The sequence below is a fragment of the Xenopus tropicalis genome, chromosome 7 (genome assembly GCF_000004195.4).
Source record: "Xenopus tropicalis strain Nigerian chromosome 7, UCB_Xtro_10.0, whole genome shotgun sequence".
Taxonomy (NCBI): domain Eukaryota; kingdom Metazoa; phylum Chordata; class Amphibia; order Anura; family Pipidae; genus Xenopus; species Xenopus tropicalis.
This window is the reverse complement of record NC_030683.2, coordinates 48457597-48470236: the sequence shown is the minus strand read 5'-3', so window position 1 is coordinate 48470236 and position 12640 is coordinate 48457597. Positions and strand designations below refer to the sequence as shown.

General features: G+C 32.4%; 1 protein-coding gene across 2 annotated transcripts in view; it reads left to right on the top strand.

Annotated features, from left to right (window-relative positions):
• grid1 (glutamate receptor, ionotropic, delta 1) overlaps positions 1–12640 on the top strand; it is a 482837-nt gene that overhangs the window by 446082 nt on the left and 24115 nt on the right. For both annotated transcript variants that reach the window (NM_001103000.1, XM_031904765.1), the window contains 1 exon segment: positions 7625–7820. In NM_001103000.1, coding sequence (NP_001096470.1) covers positions 7625–7820 — 196 coding nt within the window.

The following is a 12640-nucleotide window of genomic DNA, read 5'->3' as shown; positions in this document are numbered from 1 at the left end:
TGATAGGGACCTTTTCAGGTTTCCTAGGAAGGATGTGTTCACTACAGTTTAGTTTGCTTTAAATAACATTAAATATCTTTAAACATCAGGAAAGTCAACCAGTACATCTATGGCATAAAGATATACGCAGACTGCATAAACTGTCACCAGTGGTAGTTATTGTTTCCTTGCAATGAACTGAATTATGCTATATTAGATTGTATTGCAACCAGCCACATTTAATCTCAGATAAGTGAAACTGCTGAACTGAATGTTTTCTTGCCCCTGGCCAAATAAGTATTGCAGCAGTGTATTTTATGATGCCAGGGTTACAAGATCATTTTCTGTGTTAATTAAGCAGAACACATAAAACGAGACAAATCAAAAGGGTTTTGGTTGTTCCAATGCAAATTAAATAAATTTTTCTTAGATAACTTATGAATATTTTATTAATAATAGTTCAAAGTTAATTTATACTTATATGAATGTGTATCAGGAAGGCACCACTTCAGACACCTGTAATGTTGGGTACAGCTATAAGGAGTTATATCCTTAGATGCATATGTATCAAATAGTTCTAACTTTCACTCTTGATAAATACGCTTCTTAAAATCCCATAGCAATGAATAGAACGTAGGTAAGTTTTTCTGTATTAAACTCTAAACTCACATTTTAATAAATCTGCCCCTTAATGTCTCCCTGACATTACCAACAGATGGATAATCACAATTGCACCTCAAAGCAGCCTAGCACCCAGAAAAACTTACTGTCACCATGCAAAATTGTTTGGCAAACCACCACCAACTTTTACAAATTAACCACCCATTTTTTATGGCAGAAAAAGGGTTTGTTTTCTCTAATTAACCAAGCACTGTAGCAGTAAGAGTTTAACACCTGCTTTCTGTCTGGAGCTAAATGGTTAATTAGGATTTAAACAGACAAACTCTCAGGGATAGGATATTTTAGAGCATGAACAAAACAAACATATTAAAAAAAAAATTCCAAAAAAAAAAACCACCCAGAAACCTATTCAGATTTTTCTTTGTGTCCTCTGAGAAACAGTGAAAACTGGACGTGCAACCAACAGAACACAATCCCCAAGTATCTGCTGAATACCTTAGATTTGACTTGTATTTTCTTTTCATTCTTAGACATTACTTATAAATACCTCAACATAGATTACATAGAAAAGACCCAACCCCTGTCATATTTCCCTAGTACTGAAATTACTTAGAAATACCTTAAAACAGATCACATTGAAAATACCCCCTGTTATATTCATCCCATATGGTACAACATAGTTGGGGACATAGTTATCTATTCTAACCTTAAAGGACATGTCAACCCAAAAAATACTTTTTTGCCTAGCAAAAGAATACATAATTCTAAGCAAGCTTCCAATATGAATTTATTACAAAGTTGTATTGCTTATTTGAAAATTGAATTGCTATTGAAAGCAGCATTTGCTTAACTCCTAGTTATGACTTTTTAAACAATGTTGCAAAGGTCAGTCTCCTCCAGCAAAGCCAGGTCATTAAATCAGCTGGCTTGTGTTATATTGTTTTAAAAGTCAAAACCACCAGGGCGAAGAATAAAAAAGGACAAACAAACACTGTTTTTAATAGCAAATAACTTCAAAACCATTATCATTTGTAATGAATGTATATTGCACAGTTGATTGAATTTGCTTTCATTTTATTAGGCAACATTTTATTTTTGGGGTTGACATGCCCTTTAACAATGTCGTTAAATTACCTCCTCTTCTTATTTTTTAGTTTTTGTATATATTACCTGTCTTATGATGCATCTACACATGATATATTGCATTCACATTATATCCCATACACATTGTATGGTGTGTGGCAAGTAGCAAGATATATATATATATATTTGTTAATTTTATTAATGTATTTGTTATTTTATTATTACTGATATCCCTGCATATTTTGCATTGCTTCAATTGGAAAAAGCCATTAACTTCCCTTACCCACATTGTATTGTGATCTTTGTGTTTTAACTGATTTGGGGCTATTTTCCCCAGCAATGGATTTTGTCTTGTGGCTAACTGCTGCTGGTTTTAATTTGAAGGATTTTAGGATGGGATCAGCCTGTAGGATATTACAATTCCTTTTTTATACTTTTACTTACTTGTTAAAATTGCAAACCTTAACCTGAAATACATCTTACTTCCTCAGCTATATTATTTAGGTCCTTTTATTTCTTTAATTTTTTTTTACCTTTTTTTTATCTTTTCTTGTCATTCTTTTTCCTTCTTTTCTTCATCTCATTTTTGTAATGCTGCCTCAAGATCATGTATTTTATAGCCCCTTTCTTGTAGCTTCTCACGTTTCTGTTCGGCAACGTTTTTATACACCTCATAATTTTAACAGTTTCTATAAATACTTACCATCTGGGCATATGGTATTGCTTTTACTGCGTGCTCTGGATCAAATGAGCCCCTTCTTCAAAATGAATTTCTGAAGCTTCCCTGCTTTACAGTTTAGAATCTATCTGACTTCCCTTAATATAAAAAATAAGATCAAAAAATTAAACTAACTGAAAAATATACTCCATAGTAAAGAGTATCTCAAGATTGGTTTTGAGATATCATTTTTGTATTCTTTTGTATATTTTATGTATTTTTGCACTATTATACATTGCTGCAAGTAGGTGGACAAGTTGTGAAGGGTTGAGGAAAGGTAGCAGTATCTGGCCTGAGATGTAATGCCCTGTGTTTTTTATATTCCCATGACATGAAACCAGGGACATATGTGAGACTGCCTACTACTTTTATTAAAAGAAAAGGTAAGATAAGATAAGCAGCTGAGAAGTGAATGACAGTGAGACAATATTTATAATGCTAAATACAGTGAGTGTATGACACAAAGTATTTATTTTATCTGGCGTATCTGTATTAAATCTTTGTTATTTTTGATTAACAAAATAACATATCAAACACATTAGTGTTGTTGATAATAAACAATATTTTGGACATTCCATGACATAGTTACATACTGTAGTTACATAGGGTTGAAAAAAGACCAGAGTCCTTTAAGTTTAACCCTTCCAAGTAAACCCTGCACACACAAACTTATACTGACCTACCTATACACTTGCATACATAAACTATATATACTAACATCAATACTAGCTGTAGAAGTTAGTATCACAAAAGCCTTGTATATTATGCTTGCTGAAGAACTCATCCAGGCCCCTCTTAAAGGCATTAACAGAATCTGCCATCACAACATCACTAGAAAGAGCATTCCACAACCTCCCTGTTCTCATCGTGAAAAACCACCTGGTTTGTCCTCTGTTCCTCTAATCTAAAGGGATGACCTCTGGTGCGCTGATTGTTTTTATGGGAAAAAGTAACATCCCCTATCTGCCTATAATCCCCTCTATTGTAGCTGTACAGAGAAATCATGTCCCCTTGCAAGCACCTTTTTTTCCAGAGAAAACAACCCCAACCTTGACAGTCTAACCTCGTTTAAATCTTCCATCCCCTTTACCAGTTTAGTTGCACTCTCTCCAGCTCATTTATATCCTTTTTAAGGACTGGAGCCCAAAACTTATAGAGACCTATAAAGAAGCAAAATTATGTTTTTATCCATTGGGTCAATGCCCTTTTTTATACAAGACTTTATTTGCTTTAGTAGCCACAGAATGACACTGCCTGGAATTAGATAACTTGTTCTCTATAAAGATCCTTCTCCATTAAGGATACCCCCAACAAACTACCATTCAGTAGATAGCTTGCGTTTATATTATTTCTACCAAAGTGCATAACTTTACTCTTGTCCACATTGAACCTCATTTTCCAATTTGCTGTCCAGTTTTCCAGTTTGATTATTATAGTAAATATATTTTGAGACATTCAGGGGGAATTTTAACACACACACTTTACTGTAGCTTTTTTCAGTGAAGTTACTGGCATGCATTTTTCTCTGACCTTGCAGTAAAGCTCTTCGCAGAAGAGCTTATTAGGATTGAGATCTGGCAGTTGTTCTTTCTAAGTCATTAGACACTATTCTGGCTTACCTTTTCTTCTCCAAATATATTTTGCATAGCTTAGAGGTATGTTTTGTATTGTTGTCCTGCTATATAATATTTGCACCAATCAAACACCACCCACAAGAGATGGCATGATGCTGTAACATAACACATTTTGTAGATTCCAAACTTTTGAACACTAATGTACCTCTCATGAATTTTTACTCTAGATGGACACACACTCCCTAGTGTATCTCTCATGAATATCACTTTAGCTGGATGCACACACAAAGAAAACCCACAAAATGACACCCGAATGTAATAAAAATATTTTAAAATGGCAATATTAAGGGATTATAGTATCCATTAGGCAACTGGGAAAGCACATCCCAGCATAACAGAGTCACCAGTGTGGGCAATTTGCATTATTTTATCAGTAAGAAAACTGTTCCATAATTCTTGCAAAATGTTTTGGAAAATATATCATATAATTATAAGGAATATAAGCTATGCAGATTTCTTATTTTCCTGGGACTGATATGAGTTAATTCGGATCAGCCTTTTTGTTTTCACTCTACTTTTAACTAAACCAAACCCATCTTATAAGAATAGTACACCAACTGTGGCCGTCTCTTACCCAACAGTACCAAGCAGACTCCCATGGAAGCCCTCTATGCTCTGTCTTTCACACACAAATAAACATACACAGACACACAATCTTTGTCTTTATTAAATACATTTTAATGTTCATATTTCAATAGCATTTTTTCTACACATTTGACACTGGCAAGCTTAAATATTGTTAAATTAGAGGAGTAGGGACACTAAATGAGTGTTATTCACTGAAGGATTTATTCCCAGAATGTCTGTGCTCTGTGTCACCTCCTTAATGATGCAAAGTGTCGGGAAAGTGCTTTACCTAACACAAAGTAAACACATATCAGCATGAATAATTAAAGCACTTGTTATTTTTATTACTCAGTAGGTGAAAGCAGGCATCACTCACCAGATGTGTTTGATCCAGACGATATGATTTCCATGGCAACTTTATGAGAAGTTTGATTTAGGTAGAGTGATTTAAACCTGCTGCTGGGACCAGCTTGTTATTAAATACCATCTGCAGGTTTTACCTTGATTATTAAAGCATACATTGATTGTCTTACAATGGCTAACATATTAACCTGTATTGATACTTACAGTGCCAAGTTAAGCTTAATTAATGTACTGTATATGGTAATGTGTTAGGGATGAGATTTTTTTTTCCCTTTGTAGTATTGATTAAAGATTGTAGACATTGTAGAACATATTCTTTTTATACCAGTATGATCATGGAATCTTAAAGCTATAATCTTAGTAATATTATACAAATATAATAAAAATAATAATTTCAACCTTTCTTAAAATGTTAATTACAAAGTGCAGGTATGGGATTTGGTATCCTTAAATCTTTTATCCAGGAAGTTCCAAATTTCAGGAAGGCCATCTCCCATAGAGTCAATTTTAAAGGGAGTCACCGTGACACTGATAACACTGATACAACTGGGGGTTGTATATCATCATTTACATTTTTTAACATTCACATTTCTTGCACTAATGATCATGAGTTTGAATTATGGTTTCAAAATGCTGAATTTTTGCTATTTATTAACAGAAAAAAAAACTCTAATGCAAAACATTGCCATCCGAAAGCTTGTGAGGTCATACAGAAGTAAATAGGAGCTATCCTAGGAACATTTTAACTATTTATTTTTTTGTGGTTTGCAACTCATTAAAAATTATGCAAACATTTTTTCAATTCAAGGTATTCCAAATTAATTGCTTGTCGAGATCATAAAAATGTCAGTGACAGATGTCCCTTCCCTTTCATTGAAGATCTTTCTTTGCTTCTAAACTTATTTTATGGCGAAGTGAAACAGGACAGATTCGCTCATCACTAATTTTTAACAATGGTTTTTGTGCAAACTTTTTCCCACACATGCTTTTTCAGTTCAGATTTTTGATAAATATTAGACATCTGCAGTAAGTAATTTATTCAAATGTTTAAAATTAAAAAAAAAATAAAAATGTAAGTTTTAATAAATCTGGTTCTAGGCGTTTTTTGAAAACCATAAATAAACTGATTTCCACTAAAACCACACATGTCTTGCAATAATGCTATAAATATCTTAAACAATTTATTGTAGCATACAGTTTAATGAATGTTAGCACCGCCTTCTTCAGTGATAACTGAAAAATTGCAGAAATTAGGGTTTTTAAATAATTTTCCTGTTTGCTAGTGATGAACTACAGTGATGAACGAATCTGTCCCATTTCACTTTGCTGTAAAATTTGTGAGACAACAAGAAAATGACTTTTTTGATGCAATTTTGCCGTGCTCAATTTGACTTTTTTTTGACATGCAACTAATTTTTCTGTGGAAGTCTCACAAAACAATTCGCCAGTTGTGAAATGCTGAAATTCGTTGCAAATCCATGCCTGGCAGAAAAAAACCCCACTCATAATTGCATAAATTCTAATGCAATTTTGTTTTTTTTATTATTAATAATATTACAAATGTTTGATGTAATTATCTATGCAGACATTGATGCCATGTACATTGTTACATCTATCTATCTATCATCTATCTATATATATTTTACTTGTTTAAGCTTTTAATGTTTAGAATCTAATACTTTGGCAACTTTCTTAAACATCTGTTCTTAAACATCTTTCTTAAACATCTGTTCAAAATGGTAATCACATAGGTTACTCACCACTAGTTTATTTAGGAATACAGTTGACAATGGGAGATTTTGTTTACAATTATAGTGTTTTAAAATGAATCTGCTACTATTTTTACATTTTTAACAATATGTTATGCAAATGAGTTCCTATGTCTAGTTTTATTTGTCTTTTGGTTTACACACCTGATGGATCCACAGCTATAATATACACTGTTATAAACTCATTATACTAACTAAGCTAAATTGTTTCCTATTTTACTTTATCTTCCTTTAATTGTAATAAAGCTGTAATTCTACATGGGTTACTCACTTTTGTAAGGGCTATACAACTGCAGGGAAATAAAAGTACAGTCTTCAGTTCTTGTCAGCCATTTTGCTCATTTTTTCTTCATGTCTGTGTTTTTCACTGCATTTTTCCCAAATCATGAAAAAATGGCAAACTTTGATTATAATAAATTGGCCCTAAGCTTTTAATTATGTACTGTTCTTCCAGTAGATTGTAGAGCAACTAAATGCATTTTTTACCTGTACCTGTTACCTCTTGCCCCAAAATAGCCTTTATTTCTAGAATTAATTAATCATTGTTTTATACAGGTATGGGATCTGTTATTGAAAACCTGTTATCCAGAAAGCTCCAAATTATGGGAAGGTCATCTACCACAGACTCCATTTTATTCAAATAATTTGTTAAAATTTTTATGTTAACGCATATTTTTTCATGTTTTCTATATAACAAAACAGTACCTTGTACTTGATCCCACCTAAAATATAATGTATCCACATTGAAGCCCTATTGGGTTTATTTAATGTTTACATTCTTTTTTAACAGTATGATGATCCTGTTATTAGTATATTAATTAATGATGTATAAAATCAAAAATAATAATGATGTATTAAATCAAAATAATAATGAAATAATTTTCTTGTAGGACTTTTCAAGACTTGGCCAAACAAGTGGACCTCCCTTATGGTACTGTTAAGGATTCATCAGTGTATGAATATTTTAAATCAAAAGGAACAAACACTTTGGTGCAAGACCGAACCTTTGCTGAATTATGGAGAACAATTGGCAAAAACAATGGAAGTGACAACTGTGTATCAAGCCCATCAGAGGGTATTAGAAAGGTTAGTGTTTTTTAATGAGCTTGTTGTAACTTACATTTTTTTACCATACCATTTACCATAGCATCTAGGTCCCAACTCAAACTGCCACATCAAAAAATTCTCTAACTTAACGCAAACCAGGTTTCCAGCATTTCATAATCAAAGTTTGTTATGTTTCTGGTTTCACAATAATTCTGCACTTATGGGTCTTAAACATATAGATCAAGAATATTTCTTTAATCATTTTTTATTTAATTGTTTTTTTTTTCTTGCACTATAAAAAGCAACTTTCTTGTGTAGAAATGTCTGCAAGACATTTTGAATAAACTGTTCTTTATTAAATTGTTATCATGCTGCTTATTGTGTTCATTGCTATACACAAAAGTACTGTATTTTGTTACAGATAGTTACTGCCTTGGGAAGTAGCTTTTTGGCCAGAGTTGTCAAGTAGAGAAATATTCACTAATTTTTTAAAATAAATTTTTTAACTCAATTTCAGAATTAAATCATAATTTATATTTATATCATAAAGTTCATTTGCAACCTTGTTTCTTAAGAGGTAATATTTTCATGAAGATAATTAAATCTAAATAACTTAATTTTTGGAACAAAACACATTTTTTTCAACTTGACTTGTCTGAGATAGCTTAAATGTTGAAAATACACTTTCCACTGACCAGGTTTTACCAATTTTTTTTCATTTGAATTTTTGAGATCTTTTTTATTGCTAAATATTGAAAATTCGAGTTTGAAAACCTGAACATAAAAAAGAAACAAGTTTTTTTGCTGCTATGTTCTGGAAGAACATAACTCTTTAATAGTGATAAGCGAATCACACACCCATTTTGATGCAACCAAACCCAATTTGCCATGATCGCCCCCATTTTGACGCACCCACATCCACTTTACCATGACCACGCCTATTTTGACATGACCATGCCCAATTTGATGTGGCCCCAACTTTTTTGATGCAACCACAAATTTTCCTCACCTGTTTCACAAAAAAAATTGCCGATGTGGAGTTTCACTGCGAATCCATTCCTGCTGAAAAATTTGCTTATCACTACTCTATAATTATAATAAATCTAACACTAAATACAGTTTGCAAAATAGTTATAGATGAACCAACTGATTGTATCTGTTTGAAGATTTGAACTGCTGTAAAGTATCTTAACATATTTATTAAATAATTTTTTTAAAGTGCAAATAATAATTATTTTCCAATAATCTCTATATTTACTTTGATAAATAATCATATAGTATTAGATTTAATACTTTTTAACTGTGTTAAAAAGAACACTTATGGACAAGATCCTGTTTGAGATTAAATTTAAATTAGAAAAAAATATCTCACTGTACTAAGTGAAAACTCTATTGAAGTCTATGTGAAAAAACTGAATTAGGAGAATAAGCCAATGAGTTTTCATGTGATAAACAATGCAATAACTTTTTCTCACTGAATTGAATCTGGCCCAATATATAAAACGTATTTACTATATATACAATATTTTGAAATATACCTGTACACTAAATATAATATGTGCCAGACAGATATATTATATGGTAACTAGACTTACTTTGCCTACTAGAAAATTGAGCTAGATGGTAATTTGGAAAATGTTCTAAAAGGTAATGTTTAGACATAAACATGGAGGACTACTGGATTTTTGTAAAGTAAGTATGTGATTAGTGTTATTGGAAAAAATGAACCAAACTTGGAGTGCAGTATTTGAAAAAAAAAAAAAAAAAGGCACAGGTAACATTTTAAATATTTTAAAAAACAAGAATTTAATTTCAGTGCAATCTTCTCAAAGCTTTTATTTTGTTCTTATTGAATTATTACAATTATCTTGTCTTGATATGTCAACAGATAAAAGGATGCAGTTTGCTAAACATAGGATTTATTAGAACATTATGACATGAGAATGTGCTTTCTGGCAGTACATTTCAAGGTTAGAATTTTAAAAATAGAGAAAAAGTTATTCAACTTAAAAGACAGAGATAATCATAATGATGTCTGCAATGCAAGGGGAGGTAGTTATTTGTTTGATGTTAATATCATTGGAACAAAAAACAAGAATTGTCAGGTGAAGATTCATATTAATCAATAAAAACATCATTGTGTCCCATTCATTAGGATAAGCAGATTGTTTTGAAATGGTATAAAAAGATTGCATTCTTACTAATTGTATTAGGTTTTCAAATAAAACCGTTTTAAACCTGTTTTCCAAATAAATGTATTATAAAACCATACATCTGGACTAAAGCCTTCCATTAATTGTAAATGCTCTCTAGTCCATAATATCATGATACATTTGAGAAATAGTGGTGCTTTTTGCTAAGTGCTGCAAAAACTTCGAACATGCTTTCTAGCAATCATATTTCAGAAAAAAAAAACATTAAACATATTTAATTCATGTATATTTGAAACATTACATTTTTATTCATTATAAAAAAATATATTTTGGGTGTAATGTCTGTCTAAGAAAGTAATCTGAAAGAGCATTTACCAATGGCAAGGTAGTGTGGAAGGTGCAAAAAAAAAAGGCATACGCCACTTTTTTTGCACTTTCACTCTGTCTTCCTAGATGGATGCTATAGTTCTCTGTGGTCCTTTTCAGAACTGATGCCACCCCCATGAATATAAAATTGCTTGTGTTCACCAGCACTGTTTTCCTGAGGGGAAAAGGTGTGTGCTTTTACACCACTTAATATGAAATACTCATATTTGCACAAACAGAACCTTTATATTATGATTACCAACATCAAACAGCAGAACAATTCTTTCTTTGAACTTGGCTCAATTTGGCAGCAGCAACACAGTATTATGTTGGATGGACTCTTTCATTTTAACACGCTTCCATCACTAGTCCTACTACTGCCAAAACACCCTAAGCTTTACCCTTAGGGGCACATTTACTAACCCACGAATCCAAATCCGAATTGGAAAAATACCGATTGGAAAACGAACATTTTGCGACTTTTTCGCGATTTTTTTGGCGCCTTTCCGACTTTTCGTAAATTGTCGCGACTTTTTCACGCGAAGGCTACGAAAAAGCTGCGACTTTTCGCGCAAGTAGTAACGCTACGAAAAAATCGACAGATTTTGCGCAACATTCGGAATGGCAACGAAAAAGTCGCGAAAAATCGCCAAATACCGATCATTACGAAAAAAAATGCAATCGGACGCATTCGGCCAGTTCGTGCCCCTTCGTTTACTTTTAACAAATGAAATGCACAACGAAGTTAAGACAATGAATCAAATGATTCAGTAAAACATACAAACTCAACAGTGTAGTGCCCCTTTTAACAAAGCAGGATAATGCAACGGATAGCTTAGTCTAGTGTCTTTTCAGTGCATCCCTTACTAGTGCACTTAGATTAAATTGCATAAGGTAAAGACAGTTTAAGTTAGTAAACAGAGGCTTTGTATAAACACACCTTAATCCAAAGACCTAGTTCTAAAATGCAGTGTAACTGAGGGCCAGTCTCCAGAAAAAATTGGTATTTAGTATGCAGTTGCCCTATTATGGAACCTTTTTGTTTTAAGCACAGTGAAAAATGCTGATCATGTACTTGGCTGCAATGTGCAATATTTTGTATGGATATGATAAATGAATAAAATATTCACTATGTATAGTAATGAGCGAATTTGAAATTCTAGAAGCGCCAAAAAATATGCAAATTACGGGTACCGCTCGACTTTTTTGATGTGACAACACCTTTTTTAATGAGACTGCGCCTTTTTTGATGTGACCAAATCCTTGATGTAGCCGCAAATTTTACATAACGAAATTTGCAGAAGTTTTTTAAAACAATCCACCAATGGTGAAATGCAGAATTTCTCTGCAAATCCATGCCTGGAAAAAAAAATTGCACTTCACTAATTATGTAAAATCTGTCTTGGTGCATTATAATCTCTTGTGAAAGTTCACTTAATACATCATTTTATAATGTCTTCAGTAGAATGATGCAGCTTATATGATGCAGCAAGTATATCATTTTATGATGTTCTCCACAAGGTGAATATAACAAAACTCAATGTACTGTGCCTATAACTCTTCAGACAGGATTTCTTTTCTTGGAAGCTATCACAAGCCTATAACTTTCTTGGATATCCATTGCTGCATTCAAGCCTGTTATTTTATTTGACATCAACTGAACTCTACTGACACGTATTCATTAAAAGCTTTCTATATTATTTTTAATCTGAAATGAATTAATAGTCTTGTATACAACAATATATACATCTTTTGAATCAAGTAATTTAAAAAAAAAAAACCAAAACATTTTTTATATATATGAGCTTATACATTGTTTTCAAATGTTTTAAAATAAGGCTTATTTTAGAAGTTATATCCTTTGATTTTAACATATCTAGAGTTACAAAATAAAATACAGTACTTCTACATATGCTTATTGTATATCAAATTACAACAATCTAAGAACCAGCTTTTGTAAATAACAGAGAATAACACCAAGGGGCACATTTACTAACCCACGAACGGGCCGAATGCGTCCGATTGCGTCCGATGATCGGTAATTTTGCGATTTTTTTTCGTATTTTTTGCGATTTTTTTCGGCGTCTTTACGATTTTTGCAAAAAAACGCGAGTTTTTTGTAGCCATTACGAAAGTTGAGCAAAGTCGTGATTTTTTCGTAGCGTTAAAACTTGCGCGAAACGTCGCACCTTTTAAGTTTTAACGCTACGAAAAAGGCGCGACTTTGCGCGCAAGTGTTAACGCTACGAAAAAATCGCGACTTTGCGCAACTTTTGTAATGGCTACGAAAAACTCGTGTTTTTTCGCAAAAATCGTAAAGACGCCGAAAAAACCGCAAAA